This window comes from Alligator mississippiensis, chromosome 16 (genome assembly GCF_030867095.1).
Source record: "Alligator mississippiensis isolate rAllMis1 chromosome 16, rAllMis1, whole genome shotgun sequence".
NCBI lineage: Eukaryota > Metazoa > Chordata > Crocodylia > Alligatoridae > Alligator > Alligator mississippiensis.
In genome coordinates, this window is record NC_081839.1 from 31,288,262 (window position 1) to 31,303,718 (window position 15,457).

General features: G+C 44.5%; 1 protein-coding gene across 1 annotated transcript; it reads right to left on the reverse strand.

Annotated features, from left to right (window-relative positions):
- Positions 1-445: 445 nt before the first annotated feature.
- NFKBID (NFKB inhibitor delta) lies at positions 446-14,843 on the reverse strand. The gene is made up of 7 exons (XM_019490194.2): positions 14,656-14,843; positions 14,063-14,209; positions 10,231-10,282; positions 8,688-8,857; positions 7,934-8,050; positions 3,649-3,813; positions 446-2,696 (listed from the first exon to the last, which is right to left on the reverse strand). Exons 1-7 carry the CDS (start codon positions 14,806-14,808, stop codon positions 2,625-2,627), a joined length of 876 nt encoding a protein of 291 aa, XP_019345739.1. The 5' UTR covers positions 14,809-14,843; the 3' UTR covers positions 446-2,624.
- Between the last annotated feature and the right edge of the window lie 614 nt (positions 14,844-15,457).

Sequence of the window (15,457 nt, forward strand, 5' to 3'; positions counted from 1 at the left end):
CAATTTATAGTTTCTAGTCATGAATTATGTCTTCCAATAACAGCATAATTCAAGGAGGAATGCAGAGCACTGCCATTCAGGGAGGAAAGGTGGAAAGCAGCCCTTGTAAGGATGCCTGCTCTAGTCAAGTGGGGAACCTGAGCTCTCTCTGATCTGCTGAGGAGCTGGCAGACCTGCAGTCTCTTCCCAGCTCTTCCCCTGACTCACCCTGCAAGTCACACCATCTTCCGGGCTTTGGTGAAAGGAAGAGACAGATGCTTTCCATCTGTTAAACAGAACGCTGAGATCTATAGCTGGAAAGTGATACATAAAAGCGATGGTATTATTAACTGGTATTACTCATGGTATTACTCGATGGTATTATTATTCACTGGTATTATTAGCTGCTCAGCCTTTCGCATGGCAGGGTAAATGAGCAGGTGAGGTAAGAGCTTCTGCACTTGCATCAGGTGAAGAAGAGTTGAATGCTTTATTCCACCTGTTCCAGGGAGACACAGAATACATTTTTACAAATAAGCTTAAGAGGCAAAGAGCTTTTCACATCAAACTCCACTTGAGTAGGATCTTTAAGCTGGTCTGACAAGTGAGCGACATGCACAGACTCGGGGGGTTTGATGGCAGCAGTTGAAATACGTGGAGACTTATTTATTTACATCCATACATATGGCAGTGCTGCACGAATGCAAGTACTCCCCACATCCGAGTTTGCTACAGCATATCTTCAAAATAAGAAGGCATGCACTTTGGCTGCCTTGTGCCTGAATTTATGCAAATATATGCAAACACATGCAAATATACAATCAATATTTTTGTCAGAGGATGTTGACAGGTATGTAGACCCGATGTACTTAGAGGAGGTATTCAGATAGTGGAAGGGGAAGGCTAGAGAAAGGGCTGGGAGTTGCAGCAATCTCTAATCAACATATCTACATTTCTAAATGGCTTTCATCTAAACCTGCTAACCACCTCGTTTAAAATTCTCAGCAAAATTTTCAAGACTCTTATGCAACTTGGATGTACTCGTGAAAAATCAGACGCTGGATGATTAATCAAGTCACTCGCGTCTCTGTTAAGTGAGTTTACCCTTCATTTTTTTGTTTAATTCTGCTAAAATTCCTCTGAGTTATCCTGAGAATGTGACAAAGAGCCACTAAAGATGCATAGTCAACATATTAAATATCATTAAAAAAAAAAAAAGTAATGCTTTACCAGGGCTGATTTACCAAATGTCACTTTTGTTCTCCTACATTGCTACTGGCTCAGCAGCAACATCATTCTCACTCTACAATTGCACAGCAATTCACAAATCATTTCACAGAAAGAATAGGGAGAACCCATTATAATGCACATTCCACTACCAATGTCAGCAGAAGAGCGTGCTATACAGTCCTGCCTTTGCCCCCAGTCCTCCAGGAGATCCTTCATGTGCAGTTTGCAGTTTCTTTATTTCTGTTGACTTCCATGTCCTGTATCTCTCTTGTGGGGGCTCTTGGCACCCCTCATCACGCATGCTACACAGTCCCTGGTTGCAGCCAAGGAGGCATCTAAATTCTTTTATTTTAATGCTTCTGGAACGATCGTTCCTGCTAGGATGTACTGAGCTGAAACCTCAGATGAGTATCCTGAATATTGCTCGCCATATTGGATAGGTTTTGTTTACTTAAACAGTTTTATAAAATATAAATTTAAATACATTTGAACCTGAGAGTAAAATCCAGTGAGCCTTAAACTCTGGATTTCCTTAGGCTTTGATTTCCTTTTTGGAGCAGCTAGAGCATGCGACTGGCAGTCTACGTTCACTTTTGCACTTGCAATGAATCAGCCAGTCACTGTGTTCTCTTCTGGTCCCTTTAACGTCATGACCTGACTTTTGTAGGAGAATCTGATTTCCTCGTCCCTCTTAACTGCCTGATTAGAGCGGCAGCATCCCACCAGTCATTGCAGATTTGCCTAAGATAAGGCCATATGATCAGCTAGGCCTGGTTGTTTTATATACAGGATGTGTGGTGAATTCCCTAAATAGAGCTCCTGAGCCAGATCTTCAGCAGAGGTAAATCAGAGCAGCAGTATTGACAGCAGTGGAGCTATTCAAATTATACTAGTTGGGACCTGGCTCCGTGAGCTCCTGCTTTCCCTTCTTAGAGCAAGAAGCCAGATTCGTGCGTGTGTGCTGAGCATTGACAACACCGCACTGGCACCACACTCCCAGGCACAGCGTGGCAAGACAACTTGGCGAACCTTCCCTTTAGACGCCTTTGGTTCAGAGGTTCTGAAATACAGAGATGAGCTTGACCTACTTGCCTGTGGCACACTTGCTCTCAGAGCTGAAGTCGTAGCTTTTCCTTCTTCGTGGATTTTAAAGGCAGAGGGGGCTGAGCTCCCACAAAACAAGGCACTGAGTTTCACCCTGAAGTGCCTGTGCAGAGCTCCACAACTTATGGACAGACTACAGCGCCTCTTCTACAAAGCCATTCAAGTCTCGATTTAAAGGCTCTGTGGACTAAGAAAACCATCAGGCCACAAGACGAGCTGTTTCAGTGGTTAATTACTAGCACGGACTCTGCAAGAGGGGCAGCATGATCACAAAGACGACACAAAATACTCCCTCCAAAGTTGCAGGCCATCTAGCATCGGGCATTTCGACGGCAGGATGCGAGCGTTGATGTGACCCGGCCTTTCTTCAGCAAATGCCTGACCTACAAAACACACGAACAAATAATAGAATGGAACAGAATCGTGGAAATCGTATGTGGTCGTGTATGTGGCGCATACAGTCCCATACAGATTACGCTGGGCTCAGGTAGCCTCTCACAGACCTGCAAAGATTGAATCGTTCCCTCGCAGAAGAGCCAGGTGCTGACATTTTTCAGCGTTCCTCAGAGCACCGGTTAATCCCTGCATTGTGTTCCTTGCTTTTGGAGCTACCAAAGGAGGGACGTGTCTTTGTCTGCGCATACTTTTACATGATCCTAGCAGCCTTTTGCTGTAATGGGGCCTCCCTGCTAATGCAGAGAGGTTTGTATGTGTGTTTAGGAGAGGACATTGCTTGGGGAATTACTCCTATCACCTTTAGCAGGCCCTGGCTTTGCCACTTGCTTTGGAGAGCGGTTCTAGTTCTTCTTCACTCTGACCAGGAGCAATTGTAGCAGAACTAGAGCTAGGAATTTCTCCTTATTTTTGTTGAGCAGTGACACTTGTGCTGCTGCTCAGAGCAGGGGGGAAGGGAGGCTGGGAACTCCCTTGGAATGCCAGATTTGGGCCAAGATTTTTCTAAAGTGACTAGTAATTGTGGGTCCCCACTGGAGACACCTCTAGGGACCTGCCCTTGCGGAGAGAAGTCACTCTGCATCTTCCAAAATCTGGCCCCTGTTGAGGGCTTCAAGCTGCCTCCCCCTGAAAACCAACACAGTCAAAAAACAATGATGCCCTTACAATCTGGGCCTTACAACTTACAATAGCAATGGCAACTGCAGCAGGAGCCTAATAGAAACTCTGCCCTGAATGGAGCACAAGTGGAGTGAAATGTACTGGAGCAAAAGGGAAATTTTGGCCTATTTCATCCTTACTACCTCTCTAGAGATGCATGTATTTACAGAGAAATTATATCTGTTTACCACATATACACTACACATGGGATGTAATGCTTACCCGATCCCCAGCCTTTCCTGCCGGCACCATGTGAATTGCCTGGTCGTTGTCCAAGTTTCTGATGCTTGGGTCTGCCCCATGGTCTAGGAGCAGCTTGACAATTTCTTCCTGGTTTTTGTCACGATGGAGGGCAGCCGCCATGTGCAAAGCTGTGTTCCCGTGAGCCTAGGGGCACATCTTATAGTCAGGGCCAGGAATAAAGTGCACCACTCCCTTCCCTACTCTGGGTTTATAACATGGAGAACGATCAAGGTAGAGATGAGAAGGCTGAAAGAGACTGGCAGCTCTAGGGTATCCTGCCTAATCTGACTGCCGTGGCACAGTAGGATTGCTCTAGATCTGGGGTAACAGTGATTCTAAAACAATACAGCTGACTGAGGGTTGTGATGCTTTAAGCCTTGTGTGCACATGAACAACCCAACAATCAGAGTTCCCAAACAGACAGATTTGATTTTGCAGAGGTTTGCAGGCTGTGTGGCATAGGCCAGATCAGTAGTTTAGAAAGAGAGGCCACTTAGAGAGTATTCAGTGTTTGATGGCCATGAAAAAGTCAAATGTGGAGAAGCGAGGTTAAACCTAAGCATGCTAAAATGTGGTGCAATGTGGATGCACTACATGCAGCTGTCCCATGGCTATTTTAGGGGGAAAATGTTGTGCCCAGCATTCCAGTTGTGGAAAGCATCCTTATTCAGGAGAGACCTAAAGCAGGTAGATAAGTTTAGCTTCTACCCTAACTAAGCACATGCTTAAAGTTAAAGAGAGGTTTAAATGCCTTCTGGAATCTGGTCCTTTGTTCATCATCATATACGTTCTTAAAATACAACCTAATCCCTTGCCAGGTCGCTAGGTGGCGCGGGAATGTATAGCAATAGGTTGAGTTTCAAGGAGAGGACGGTGCTGTAGCTATGCATAGCTAGAAGAGTTAAGAGCGTGATGAGAAATAATTAATAAAATAAATATGTGACAAGGCATTATTTATGAGACTCTATGAACATTATCATGACTTTAACCAGCTTCATATTTTTACAATTGATAGATGCTGCTCTGCTGCTCTTTTCATTCATATTGATTGCCTATTTTATTTGTCCATTGACATGCTACTAACATAATAATAATACTTAATTGCTTTACAGTGATGATTGGTCAACAGTTTCATGAGCTCAATTGTAAAGCTTCAAAGTTGAAAGGTATAACTGATTTCAGTATGAGTTGATAAAAACAATACCAAAGTATTTCTATATCAGGTACGTGAGTGAGGCAAAAGATATTTTAAAACGCACAATGAAATAGCAAATAAATCTGAAACTGTTACGAGCTTGTCTTAGGAAAACAACTTCCATTGCAAGGTATTTTTACAAGCAAATCTACTGTGTCAACTTAACCTTTCTATAAAACACAGTGACGGTTGCTTAGCTATTTATATGGCTTCTCATTAAAAATGAAACATCTGTGCTTGCCTGCTGTGTCTTTGATAGCAGTCTACGGGCAGATCCAGTGATATCTCCAGGAAGCAAGAATTAAACAAACAACCTGACCCATATAAGGTCTGATCTAGCTTTCATTGGGACCTTTCTATGGACTTCAGTTGGAGCTAGACTGGATCTTTTTTGTACTGCAAGAGACAGCTGAATGCCCACAAGCTGGCAGGTTATGAGCCAGGCCAGTCAAAAGAGAGCATCTCAACTGCCAGCTTTTACTCAATATCCTGGTGAAGTTCGGACCTGCAGACACAGGCATGACTTCAACATCGTAGCAAGATGCCAGCAAAAAAATCAGGTTAAAACCTGACAACAAACTCCATCCATAATCCAGAACCTGCTCCTTGTGTGTCTCTGCCCCCTTCCTATCTACCAGGTCAAGTGCTTATGTAGGCTTGAGGGACGGCCTCAGAAAACAAACCCATTCATCTCACTGGGCTTTTCATCAAGCACTCAGTATAACATCCCTGAATATCTGCTTAGGATGTCTTACTCCTGACCTCAATAGCTAGTAAATATTAAAAGGACATTTCCTTTGACAAGCTGCTACAAGGAAATGGGAGAAAGCCAGACAGAAATGGGACCCTCTAAACTCCCACATTAGATCTTTAAAAAGAGCAAGGGAGGCCTGAAGCAGTGGTGGGTCAGGGTGATGGAGCTGCATAAAAATTAACAAAATCAGTTGACCGGGCTGCTGCATCTCCCGGGAAAGGCAGCAGAGCAGAAGAGGGGCAGGGGTTGGCTCCCAATTCCTTAGCACAGAAAGGGATCCCAATCCAGAGACCTTCTGGTTGCTGGAGACACTGCAGTTCAATTAGATTCCAAGGTGATGCTATCGATGTCAAAAGATTAGAATCAGGAGATAGCATCAGACCTCAGACCCCAGTGGACAAGCTCTTGCCTGCATAATAGGTCCTAAGAGATAAAGGAGGAATGAGGACCACGAACATAAGGATAATTGTCTCGAGGCACACAAGGAGAAGGCACTAGCAGTCCCTAGTCAAACAGAAATTTGCAGGGCGAAAGGCAAAGTTGACCTCACCAGGTTAATGGCAATGAATACAAATCTTCTGGGATGCTGAGTCATGTAGAGAACTGTTAAGGATATTAGATAAGGTAGATTCCTCCTCAACATCTTGTTTCAGACTGAGAAGCAAACCCCACTAGTGATAAGTCACTCTGGTATGCTCATGACTGGGCAGCAAGATTTTTGCTGTTGAGTACATGGGTGTGTAAGATGGGATCCTCTGCCTGTGTCAGCAGTGCTCCTTGATTCACACCAGGGTCTCATCCATCCTAACAGTGATCTCTAAAGCTTCCTCCCTGGCTCTGTAACACAATAAGTTAATTTTGCAACATTAGCCATATAAGTCCTTCCTCATTCCTCAGGAATGGATGCCGACAAGTACACGTTGCACATGGACAAACCTCCCATTTAATGGGAGGAACAGGGACATTTTGATTTTAGGCAAAGACTTGGGATGTAGTCCGAGGTGGAGAAATGTTGCACTGGAGAAGGAGAAGTTGTGCAAGACTGAGGGCGTTTGCCGAAAGGAGAAACAAGAATTCTGTATAAAAGCTGAGAGGCATGCACTTAACTGATTGTGCCAGGCATCACCTGGGATAAACAGGAAAAACCATGCTGAAGCCAACAATATTTCACCCATTTAGACTAGGCAATGATATGGAACATGACAGCTAACTCCTATTATGACTCAAGACCCAACAAAACATGGCCCATGGACTGTCTGCTAAAGCTCAGGAGATGAGGCCAGCACAAGGCTTGCTCACAGCAACTGTGGACCACATAGACCAGAAAAGGTGAAGACTAGGTATATAGGAAACAGACTTGTTCTGTATCTGATGGAAGGTTAGGTCTAGTGGATGTCACATCTTGCTCGGGCACTGCACGCCAGGCACAATGCTGGTTTTCAAGGAGGTCTGCTGTATGTGAACCTGATAGTCACGTGCATGGACATGCTGTGTGTGTTTCTGATAGTCACACCAGGACAGGCAGAGGTACTTTGCACCATTTCAGAGCTGTTTCCTCCACTTGCAGTGTGACACAATCTTACACATAACCCTCACCCAGTAACCGTTGCCCTTTCCCTGCTTATCTTTCTCACTCGCTGCATTACTTATCATAAGAAGTGTCTGCATTTTGATAATGCTACTCAGTGTTAGAGTTGAGGGAAATTTTCCAAATGGATCATTTACTTGCTTAGAAATGCAGGTTCAGGTCAACCAAAACCATACATGAATTTGGATCAAATTCAGCCAAGAGTTTTATCCAAAAAAAAAAAAAAGAGAGAGAGAAATGTTGAAACATTGCTATGTTGGCATTTTAGAAATGAACCTTTTTGCTTTCTTGCTCTGAAACAAGGGTGCGAAGGCAAATTTAGTAAAACTTGGCTTTAAAGTTAAAAGAAGAAATACAAACCCTGAAAACAAATGGGTCTAAAGAAACATTTGTTTGGGGTCTAATGAAACATTTTGTTTGTCCCAAATAATTGTTTCTTTTTTCTGGAAATGATAGGACTTTTTACATGGTCAAGATGAAAAGCTCCAAAGCTGACTTCTGCATTAAGCTTCCTCCATGATGCCAGGTAGAAGGTCCACAAACAGGAGCAGAATGCATGGGTTCAAGATTGCTTGGAACAGCTGATGTGCCATTTAGTTTGGATAGTCTGCTATGTCTGCATACAGTAATTTCCAACAGGGAATACAGTTGTGATACTGATTTTAAATTTAAAATCCTGGTAATTTTGGTTTGTGCATATTATGGACCACAAGATTTCCTAACTCACCTTACTGTTGACAAAATCCTTGGACTTGAAAGCATTGAGTTCTAAGAAATACTTGAGCAGGGAGACATTCCCATCCTGTACTGTGTAATGAAGGACTGTCTTGTTGCTTTTAACATCCTGTTAAAAAATAAAACAGCACAACACAAAGCTTTAGGAAAGGAGTCAGGAGCTGAAAGAGAATGGAGCTCCTGGCTCCACTTGATAATATACCGACAACATAGCCTTGCTCTAATTTCTGTGACCTGAGCTCACTGCTATTGTCCTGCTCAGATTATTTATGATAAAGCACACACCACTCTGCCCTTAGTAGAAATAGAATAGGAATAGTTTATAGTTTATGAAAGACAGAACAGCAATTAGATGCGTTGCATACTGTATCACTCTGAAATCTGTCCAATAGAAAAGCTAATCAGACTGCAGCTGCATTGCACCTTATTGGCTTCAGAGCTTCCTGTAACCATCTCCCTCTGCTCCACCTCTCCCGCTGCTTTTAAGCTTCCCAGGTGTAAGCTAAAGCTTGCTGAAAAACAGGTCGCTGTTCTTGCAAGTAATTTACTTCCTTTTCTCACTGACATTTTTTCCTCCTGCTCCAGTACGAACGTAAGGTGCAGAGTTTAGTGTCTGGAGCAGACAAATGTTACTCCGTAGGCTTGGAGTCCAGTTTTGGAGACGTCTCTCGGTCTTGCCAATGCTGCCGTTACATTACAATGGGATACCAGTGAAGTCCCACAAAGCAAAGGCATTCCCTGCATACCCGACTGTAGATGGATGCTCCCATGTGCACCAGAAGATGGATGCACAACTGCACCTCCCCCATCTGGTGCTGGAGTTCTTTTTTCCGGTCCTCTGTTATCATGAAGTGGCAGCGCTGCTCGCGGAGCAGGGAGTTGTGGCACAGAACGGCACAGTGGAGTGGAGTGTGGCCTTCAAGAAAATAAAACAAGGTTAACTTGGCCTCCACAGAATAGCAGCTTGAGAAGCGTAAAGTGTTTTCTTTCCTGGATTTGTGAGGGACAAAGGTTTTGCCTGTATGCATGATGTGCTTCCAAGACATAGAGACCTCAAGGGCCAAGTTGCAGGGTGGGTCTCTCACCTGGCTTTTAAATGCCACCTGTACCAGGGAACCAAACTGACTATTAAATGCTGGAAAGAGGTCACTCTCCATGTTCCTCTATTTAACTGGGTGTTTCCTCTGCCAGTTGCATCTAGTCCTAGACCTAGGTTGGGAGGTCTCACTTCTCCTCCCTGAGGGTGAATCACCTTGCTTGGGTGGACTGGCACAGATATGGCACAATTAAAGCCAATTCTATGTAGTCACTGGCACTTGCTCTAGATCTTGGCCTCATTCTCAGCTATTTTCCCAGTGTGGCTCCCGGTGTTCTTGGAGGATCCTGGTGCACAATTAACCCAAAGCAACCAGGCTAAGTACAGACACTCAAAAAGCCCAAGGTTGAATCTATTCAATCTTCTCAGGTTAGTCTAAGCTGGGTAGATTGAACCGATATGCAGGTGAACAGACATTCAGTTTTGATTCTGGAAATACAGTCACAGGCCTGCAGTGGTCCAGGTCAGAAGCTGGGGAGCACTACAGCATGCCTCCCAGATCAGCTGGAGCAAACAGCTTAGGCCAAGGTTAGTCTGCCCACCCTGCAAGGGTGGGGGTTGCAGCGGAGGTGCAAAGCATCCTGGGATGCGGGGGGACTGTGAGTCAACTTGAATCTGGAGGGGATCTGGGACAGGAGTTTAATAAACCAATTTAATCTAAATCAGTTAAGTTTGACACTACATCCACTAGGTTTATCTTAAACCGGTTTCAGCCATTTTGAAAGCTATATGCACTGAACTTCTGTTGTGTTGCAGATTTGAACCAGTTTCCAATCACTTAAATCAGTTTATGTGTAATGTCTGTCCCTAGCCCTAATGTCCTAATGTCAGCTTGGTTGGGAGGATGCAGGATGGACAGCACCTACACTCATCTTGATTGCAGACCCTAAAGCTTGGGATACATTATTTATACTCTATTCCCTATTATACAGCCCTCTATAATCCATTACAGCCTCCATTCAGGTAGTGTGTTCTTAACTGTAAGCATCTGCTTAAGCACCGGTGAATAAAACGGGATGTCAGAACATGATTAAGTTTTTTCTGAATCAAAACCTGTGAGGCCTACAGCTCCTTCAGCCTTCACTGGCTACAGATCTGGGCCCCATATACTCATCAGAATGATTATTTATTTTTATTATTCCAGCATAAACATTGAACTATGGGGGGAAAGGGTAAAACTCAAATGGCCTTACCTTCAAAATCCTTCATTTCTAGGTCCAGAGGAAGGCCTGATGACATTATAACCTGGAGTTGACGGAAGCACAGGAGAACTTTCTCAGCAAATGTTGTCTAACACAAAACAATCAAAGCACCCACAAACATTTTGAACAGAGCCAACCGATTAGCAGGAATTTCAACTGGCTAAAACTAAAAGCTGGGCAAGAAATGAGGTAACTATTTTTTGCTTTTAAACTCAGCCACCAGCCATCACTGGCTTTTAGCCTCGTGGATCTAGGTCATGAAGGCTGAAGTTCACCGCTGGACAAGGCATAAGGCTCCACCTAAACCTTCAAAAGAGGACTTAATATCAGCTCCTCTGAGTCTAAATTTAACCACCCTAAAATGTAGCCAACGCCTCCCAGAAAAGGAAACTCATGTATTGAAATTCTCAGCTAACAAACAGTAAAATTCCAAGCCTCTTAAATCCCCCTCCTGTCTCTGTAATGTGAATGCAAAAATATTCAGAGTTGTCTTGGAAAGCAATAATTAACAAGCTCTTTATTTCCTAAAGGTCAATTGGCACTGGAAATATTCATACCATAACATTTTTATGTGGGAAACATGACAGGGTGATACAAACACATCTGATTATAACGTCTGGGGTGGCCTGCTAGAGAAACTTATAAAAGTAGTTAAATACTCCTAGGGAAAGGAGCACGATTTGGATCGGATGCAGAAAGAGTCATTTGGAAACATTCAGGTCTTTGTGGCGATTGATTTAGCACAGTACTGCATAGAAGCCTTTCATCTGAAATATTAAAAGGGACTACACTTTTCTTGCTTTTGTGAAACAGCTTCACTCATCCATATTTTAGTATCTTGATTGAGATTTTTGATTATGAGAGCTTGTGCTGTAATACACACTGCATAACAAGAACGGGGCAAAAGTATTCCAGTGAACAAGATGAAGAAAAGCATTCTGTAGGTTTTACAAGTGTCTCATCAGGAGTGCATCTGTTGAGAACGCAGCACTTTGTTAAGCCGAAGGAAAGGCATGTTGTTTTAAGCGCTCATTATGTTACACGTTAACTTCCTTCTCATGACTTAACTTAGGGTGTGTGATGTGCAGTTAGTTAGTGATGGAATTCAACTACTAGAACTGACGTGATCCTGCTACACTCTTCATTCACACTGAGGCCCCACCATTAGAAGAAATGTGGCCCCAAGCCTAGTGAAATCCCATCAGTACAGTGGCCATAACTTTCTGCCATGAAGCTGCCTATACTGGGAGTGGACTGGAGATGGAGAGAGAGAAAGAGAGAGACAGAAACAGAGAGAGGCAAAGGGCTTCTATTAGCAAACGATGACCTGTTAAGGGGTCAGATTCTGAACTAGACGCCCATGCTGTGAAGCACCTTGAACTGCAAGAAATCCTGTTGAAATCAATAGAAGACTATGGTGCTCTTCAGTGTGAGGCAGGGCATCAGAATCCGGCTGTGAAACAGGACAGTCATAGCCCACTAAACATTGCTACCGGGCATGTCTACACGTGTATTTACTGTGCAGTAACCAAAATTACTGCACAGTATGGGTGTGCGTCTACATGTTTAGACTTCAGGAAGGCCTTCGATACGGTATCCCACCCCATACTGGTGAACAAGTTAAGAGGCTGTGATGTAGATGACTGCACAGTCCGGTGGGTGGCGAATTGGCTAGAGGGTCGCACCCAGAGAGTCGTGGTGGATGGGTCGGTCTCGACCTGGAAGGGTGTGGGCAGTGGGGTCCCGCAGGGTTCGGTCCTTGGACCGATACTCTTTAATGTCTTCATCAGCGACTTGGACAAGGGAGTCAAATGTACTCTGTCCAAGTTTGCAGATGACACAAAGCTATGGGGAGAAGTGGACACGCCGGAGGGCAGGGAACAGCTGCAAGCAGACCTGGATAGGTTGCACAAGTGGGCAGAAAACAACAGGATGCAGTTCAACAAGGAGAAATGCAAAGTGCTGCACCTAGGGAGGAAAAATGTCCAGCACACCTACAGCCTAGGGAATGACCTGCTGGGTGGCACGGAAGTGGAAAGGGATGTTGGAGTCCTAGTGGACTCCAAGATGAACATGAGCTGGCAGTGTGACGAAGCCATCAGAAAAGCCAATGGCACTTTATCGTGCATCAGCAGATGCATGACGAATAGGTCCAGGGAGGTGATACTTCCCCTCTGTCGGGCGCTGGTCAGACCGCAGTTGGAGTACTGCGTGCAATTCTGGGCGCCGCACTTCAAGAAGGATGCGGATAACCTGGAGAGGGTCCAGAGAAGGGCAACTCGTATGGTCAAGGGCCTGCAGACCAAGCCCTACGAGGAGAGACTAGAGAAACTGGACCTTTTCAGCCTCCGCAAGAGAAGGTTGAGAGGCGACCTTGTGGCTGCTTATAAGTTCATCACGGGGGCACAGAAGGGAATAGGTGATGATTTATTCACCAAGGCACCCCCGGGGGTTACAAGAAACAATGGCCACAAGCTAGCAGAGAGCAGATTTAGACTAGACATTAGGAAGAACTTCTTCACAGTTCGAGTGGCCAAGGTCTGGAACGGGCTCCCAAGGGAGGTGGTGCTCTCCCCTACCCTGGGGGTCTTCAAGAGGAGGTTAGACGAGTATCTAGCTGGGGTCATCTAGACCCAGCACTCTTTCCTGCTTATGCAGGGGATTGGACTTGATGATCTATTGAGGTCCCTTCCGACCCTAACATCTATGAATCTATGTGCACACCCATACTGCACAGTAAATATGGTGTCTTATGCTGACTTGAGCATAAATTTGATACCTGCATCATGCAGGTATCACATTTACGCCTGATTAGTTACTGCACAGTTACGGGCGTGTAGACTTCTTATTGTGCAGTAACATGGTGTGTGTGGACTGACTCGGGACTAACATGAGTCCCAAGTCAGTCCACACACAGCATTAATGTGCTTTAACTCCTGCACATGTAGATACTAGCCTATTCCTGCTTACTGCACAGTAAATTGAATCCGGCGTAAATGCATGTGTAGACACGCCCATCGTGTAAGAATGCTGCTGTACTGTCATGGCAAAGTGCTTCCATTGTGGATGTAGATTATACTGGCAAAGCTGCTCTTGATATAGCTTTATCTACCACTAGCTGTTAGGCACAATGAGCTGTACCAGCCTAGCTGAGTTGTATGGGTAGGGATTGTGTAAGGAATTTTGCTGGCATAGCCCAATCCATCAGGGCTCATGTCCCACCAACAAAGCTTTGCTGGAAGAGGTCTGTTGTGTAGATGTGCCCTTTGAAATACAAACAGAAATGTCTCCTTCTGTTTGGTTGTTACACCTTCTCATTGTCTCTTCCACCAGCAAACTAACTCAGGGGCTCAAAGCACTGAACATGTGTTTGACATGTTTATATGAAGCAGAGTCCAAAAGGGCCCAGGTCTGATTGCGACTCTGGGTACTAATACAATATAAATAATATACCTAGATTTCAACTACAAAGTTTGGCCCAGAACTCAGATTATGAATTACGACTGCCATCTGGATGTGATACAACAAGTTCCTTGGAAGTGAAAGGCTAAAGTGTAAAATAAGAATATGACAGCTGTCAGACAGGGTCAGAACAATGGTCTATTTAGCCCCAAATGCCATCTCCAACAGCGGCAAGTGGTGGATTCATTGCAAATAGGCTTCAGCTTTGTGAATGGAAAGCATGAAAATAAGTCAAAGATCTTTACATCCAGACATCTTTACTCTGGAGGCATTTCTGCTAGGCCTGGATCTCTCAATCAGTCATGCCATTGTATCGTATTTTTTACAGTGTGTGCCATTAAAATCATAAAACCCTTCTTACCTGGAGGACCTGGGCGTAACCATATGTCGCGGCGAGATGTAAAGCTGATTGCCCTTTGTCATCAACAGCACTGACATCTGCCCCTGTCAGTAGCAAATCATTGACTATGGCTGGCTGCTTGGCAGTTACAGCCACCAACAGAGGAGTCTGAAAATAGCACCAAGATAAATATAATGCAAGACTCTGGCAACAGCATGACAGATTACCAACAAAAGAAAATGGGGCTGGAAGTAGAGTCGGTGCAGGGAAGAATGAACCCTCCTGTTGCCCGAGAGAGCTCCCGGCAGAGTGCAATATGCCTCTTGGGATACGTCAGGTATCCAGGTTGTAGCCGTATTGGTCTAGAGTAGGGGGAGAGACAGAAGCTTGACCTGCCTGAGCTACCAGCTTGAAGCCGTGAAGCAAATCTTGCACTGTTCCCAGGGTGAAATTCACCCCCAAGCAATTCACCCCCATTACTTGTGTTCCACATGTTTGATGGTAGACACGAAATGGAATTAAAAACCATGGATGGCCCCAAGGCTGCACTTCTGATTTTACCAGGAAAAAGGCATGTTTCCTGGTTTAAAAATAAAAACGGTAAAAAAGTTTACCTTTCCTCTGTGCTCCTTGGCATCGAGTCTTCGCAGTTCTCTCATCCGCTCTGCGGCTGCCAGCGTGTACGCCCTCATACCTTTAGCTGCATAAATATGTAGAATTCTAAGACAGCAAATAAAGACACTGATCACTGCCTCGGCATGGGTCATCCCTGCGGTTAAGTTGTACAGAACCTCTGCTTTGTGGCTCTACGCAGGGGACTCTGGACTCTCCAGCTGTGTGCACCGAAAGGAAATTAGGGTCTAAAATTTCCACAATGGGAAATATCACATGGTGGGCATTGGTGGTATTGCCATTCTGCTGGCCTGCTTTCTCATTCCGAAATATTATTCTGCAAGTTCCCCTTAAAAGATGAGGGATAAATAATTGTTTTCATAGTCGACTCTGTTCTGCTCTTTGCAGTCGCCTCAAACGGTTTGTTCCAGGCCCATATTCTACCGTGTCTGAAAAGGCCTGCAAAGGTTAACTGCTTGTCTGATTTCTAACCCACACCCCCTCACTTCTTGCACAGATTATTTCTGCCAGAATAAGGAGACGTCTGCATGAAATGAAGGCTATTGGGACTAGGGCCATGTTAGGGAGTGCGTCAGCTAAAGTATGTGGACTTTCAACCTCAAGAGAAAAAATACAAAGGTGCTGAAACCTTAATGCATTATCAATCCATCAAACTGCATTAGGGTGCCAGTTAACTTGGCCAAATTAGCAAAAAGGAATCTGCTTTCAAAAGGGCTGACACAATATGAAGGAAACAAATCAGGGTCCAAAGTTATTGCACAGACCAATTGTCTGTTGAGGTAA

Bases quoted from the DNA above. Each gene is read 5' to 3' on its own strand.
- NFKBID (XM_019490194.2), bottom strand. From the start codon at position 14,808: ATGACCCATGCCGAGGCAGTGATCAGTGTCTTTATTTGCTGTCTTAGA. The intron at 14,210-14,655 runs GTAAACTTTTTT...TGCTATTTTCAG, and splicing joins CCAAGGAGCACAGAGGAAAG to ACTCCTCTGTTGGTGGCTGT. The intron at 8,858-10,230 runs GTAAGGCCATTT...ATTTTCTTGAAG, and splicing joins AGAAATGAAGGATTTTGAAG to GCCACACTCCACTCCACTGT.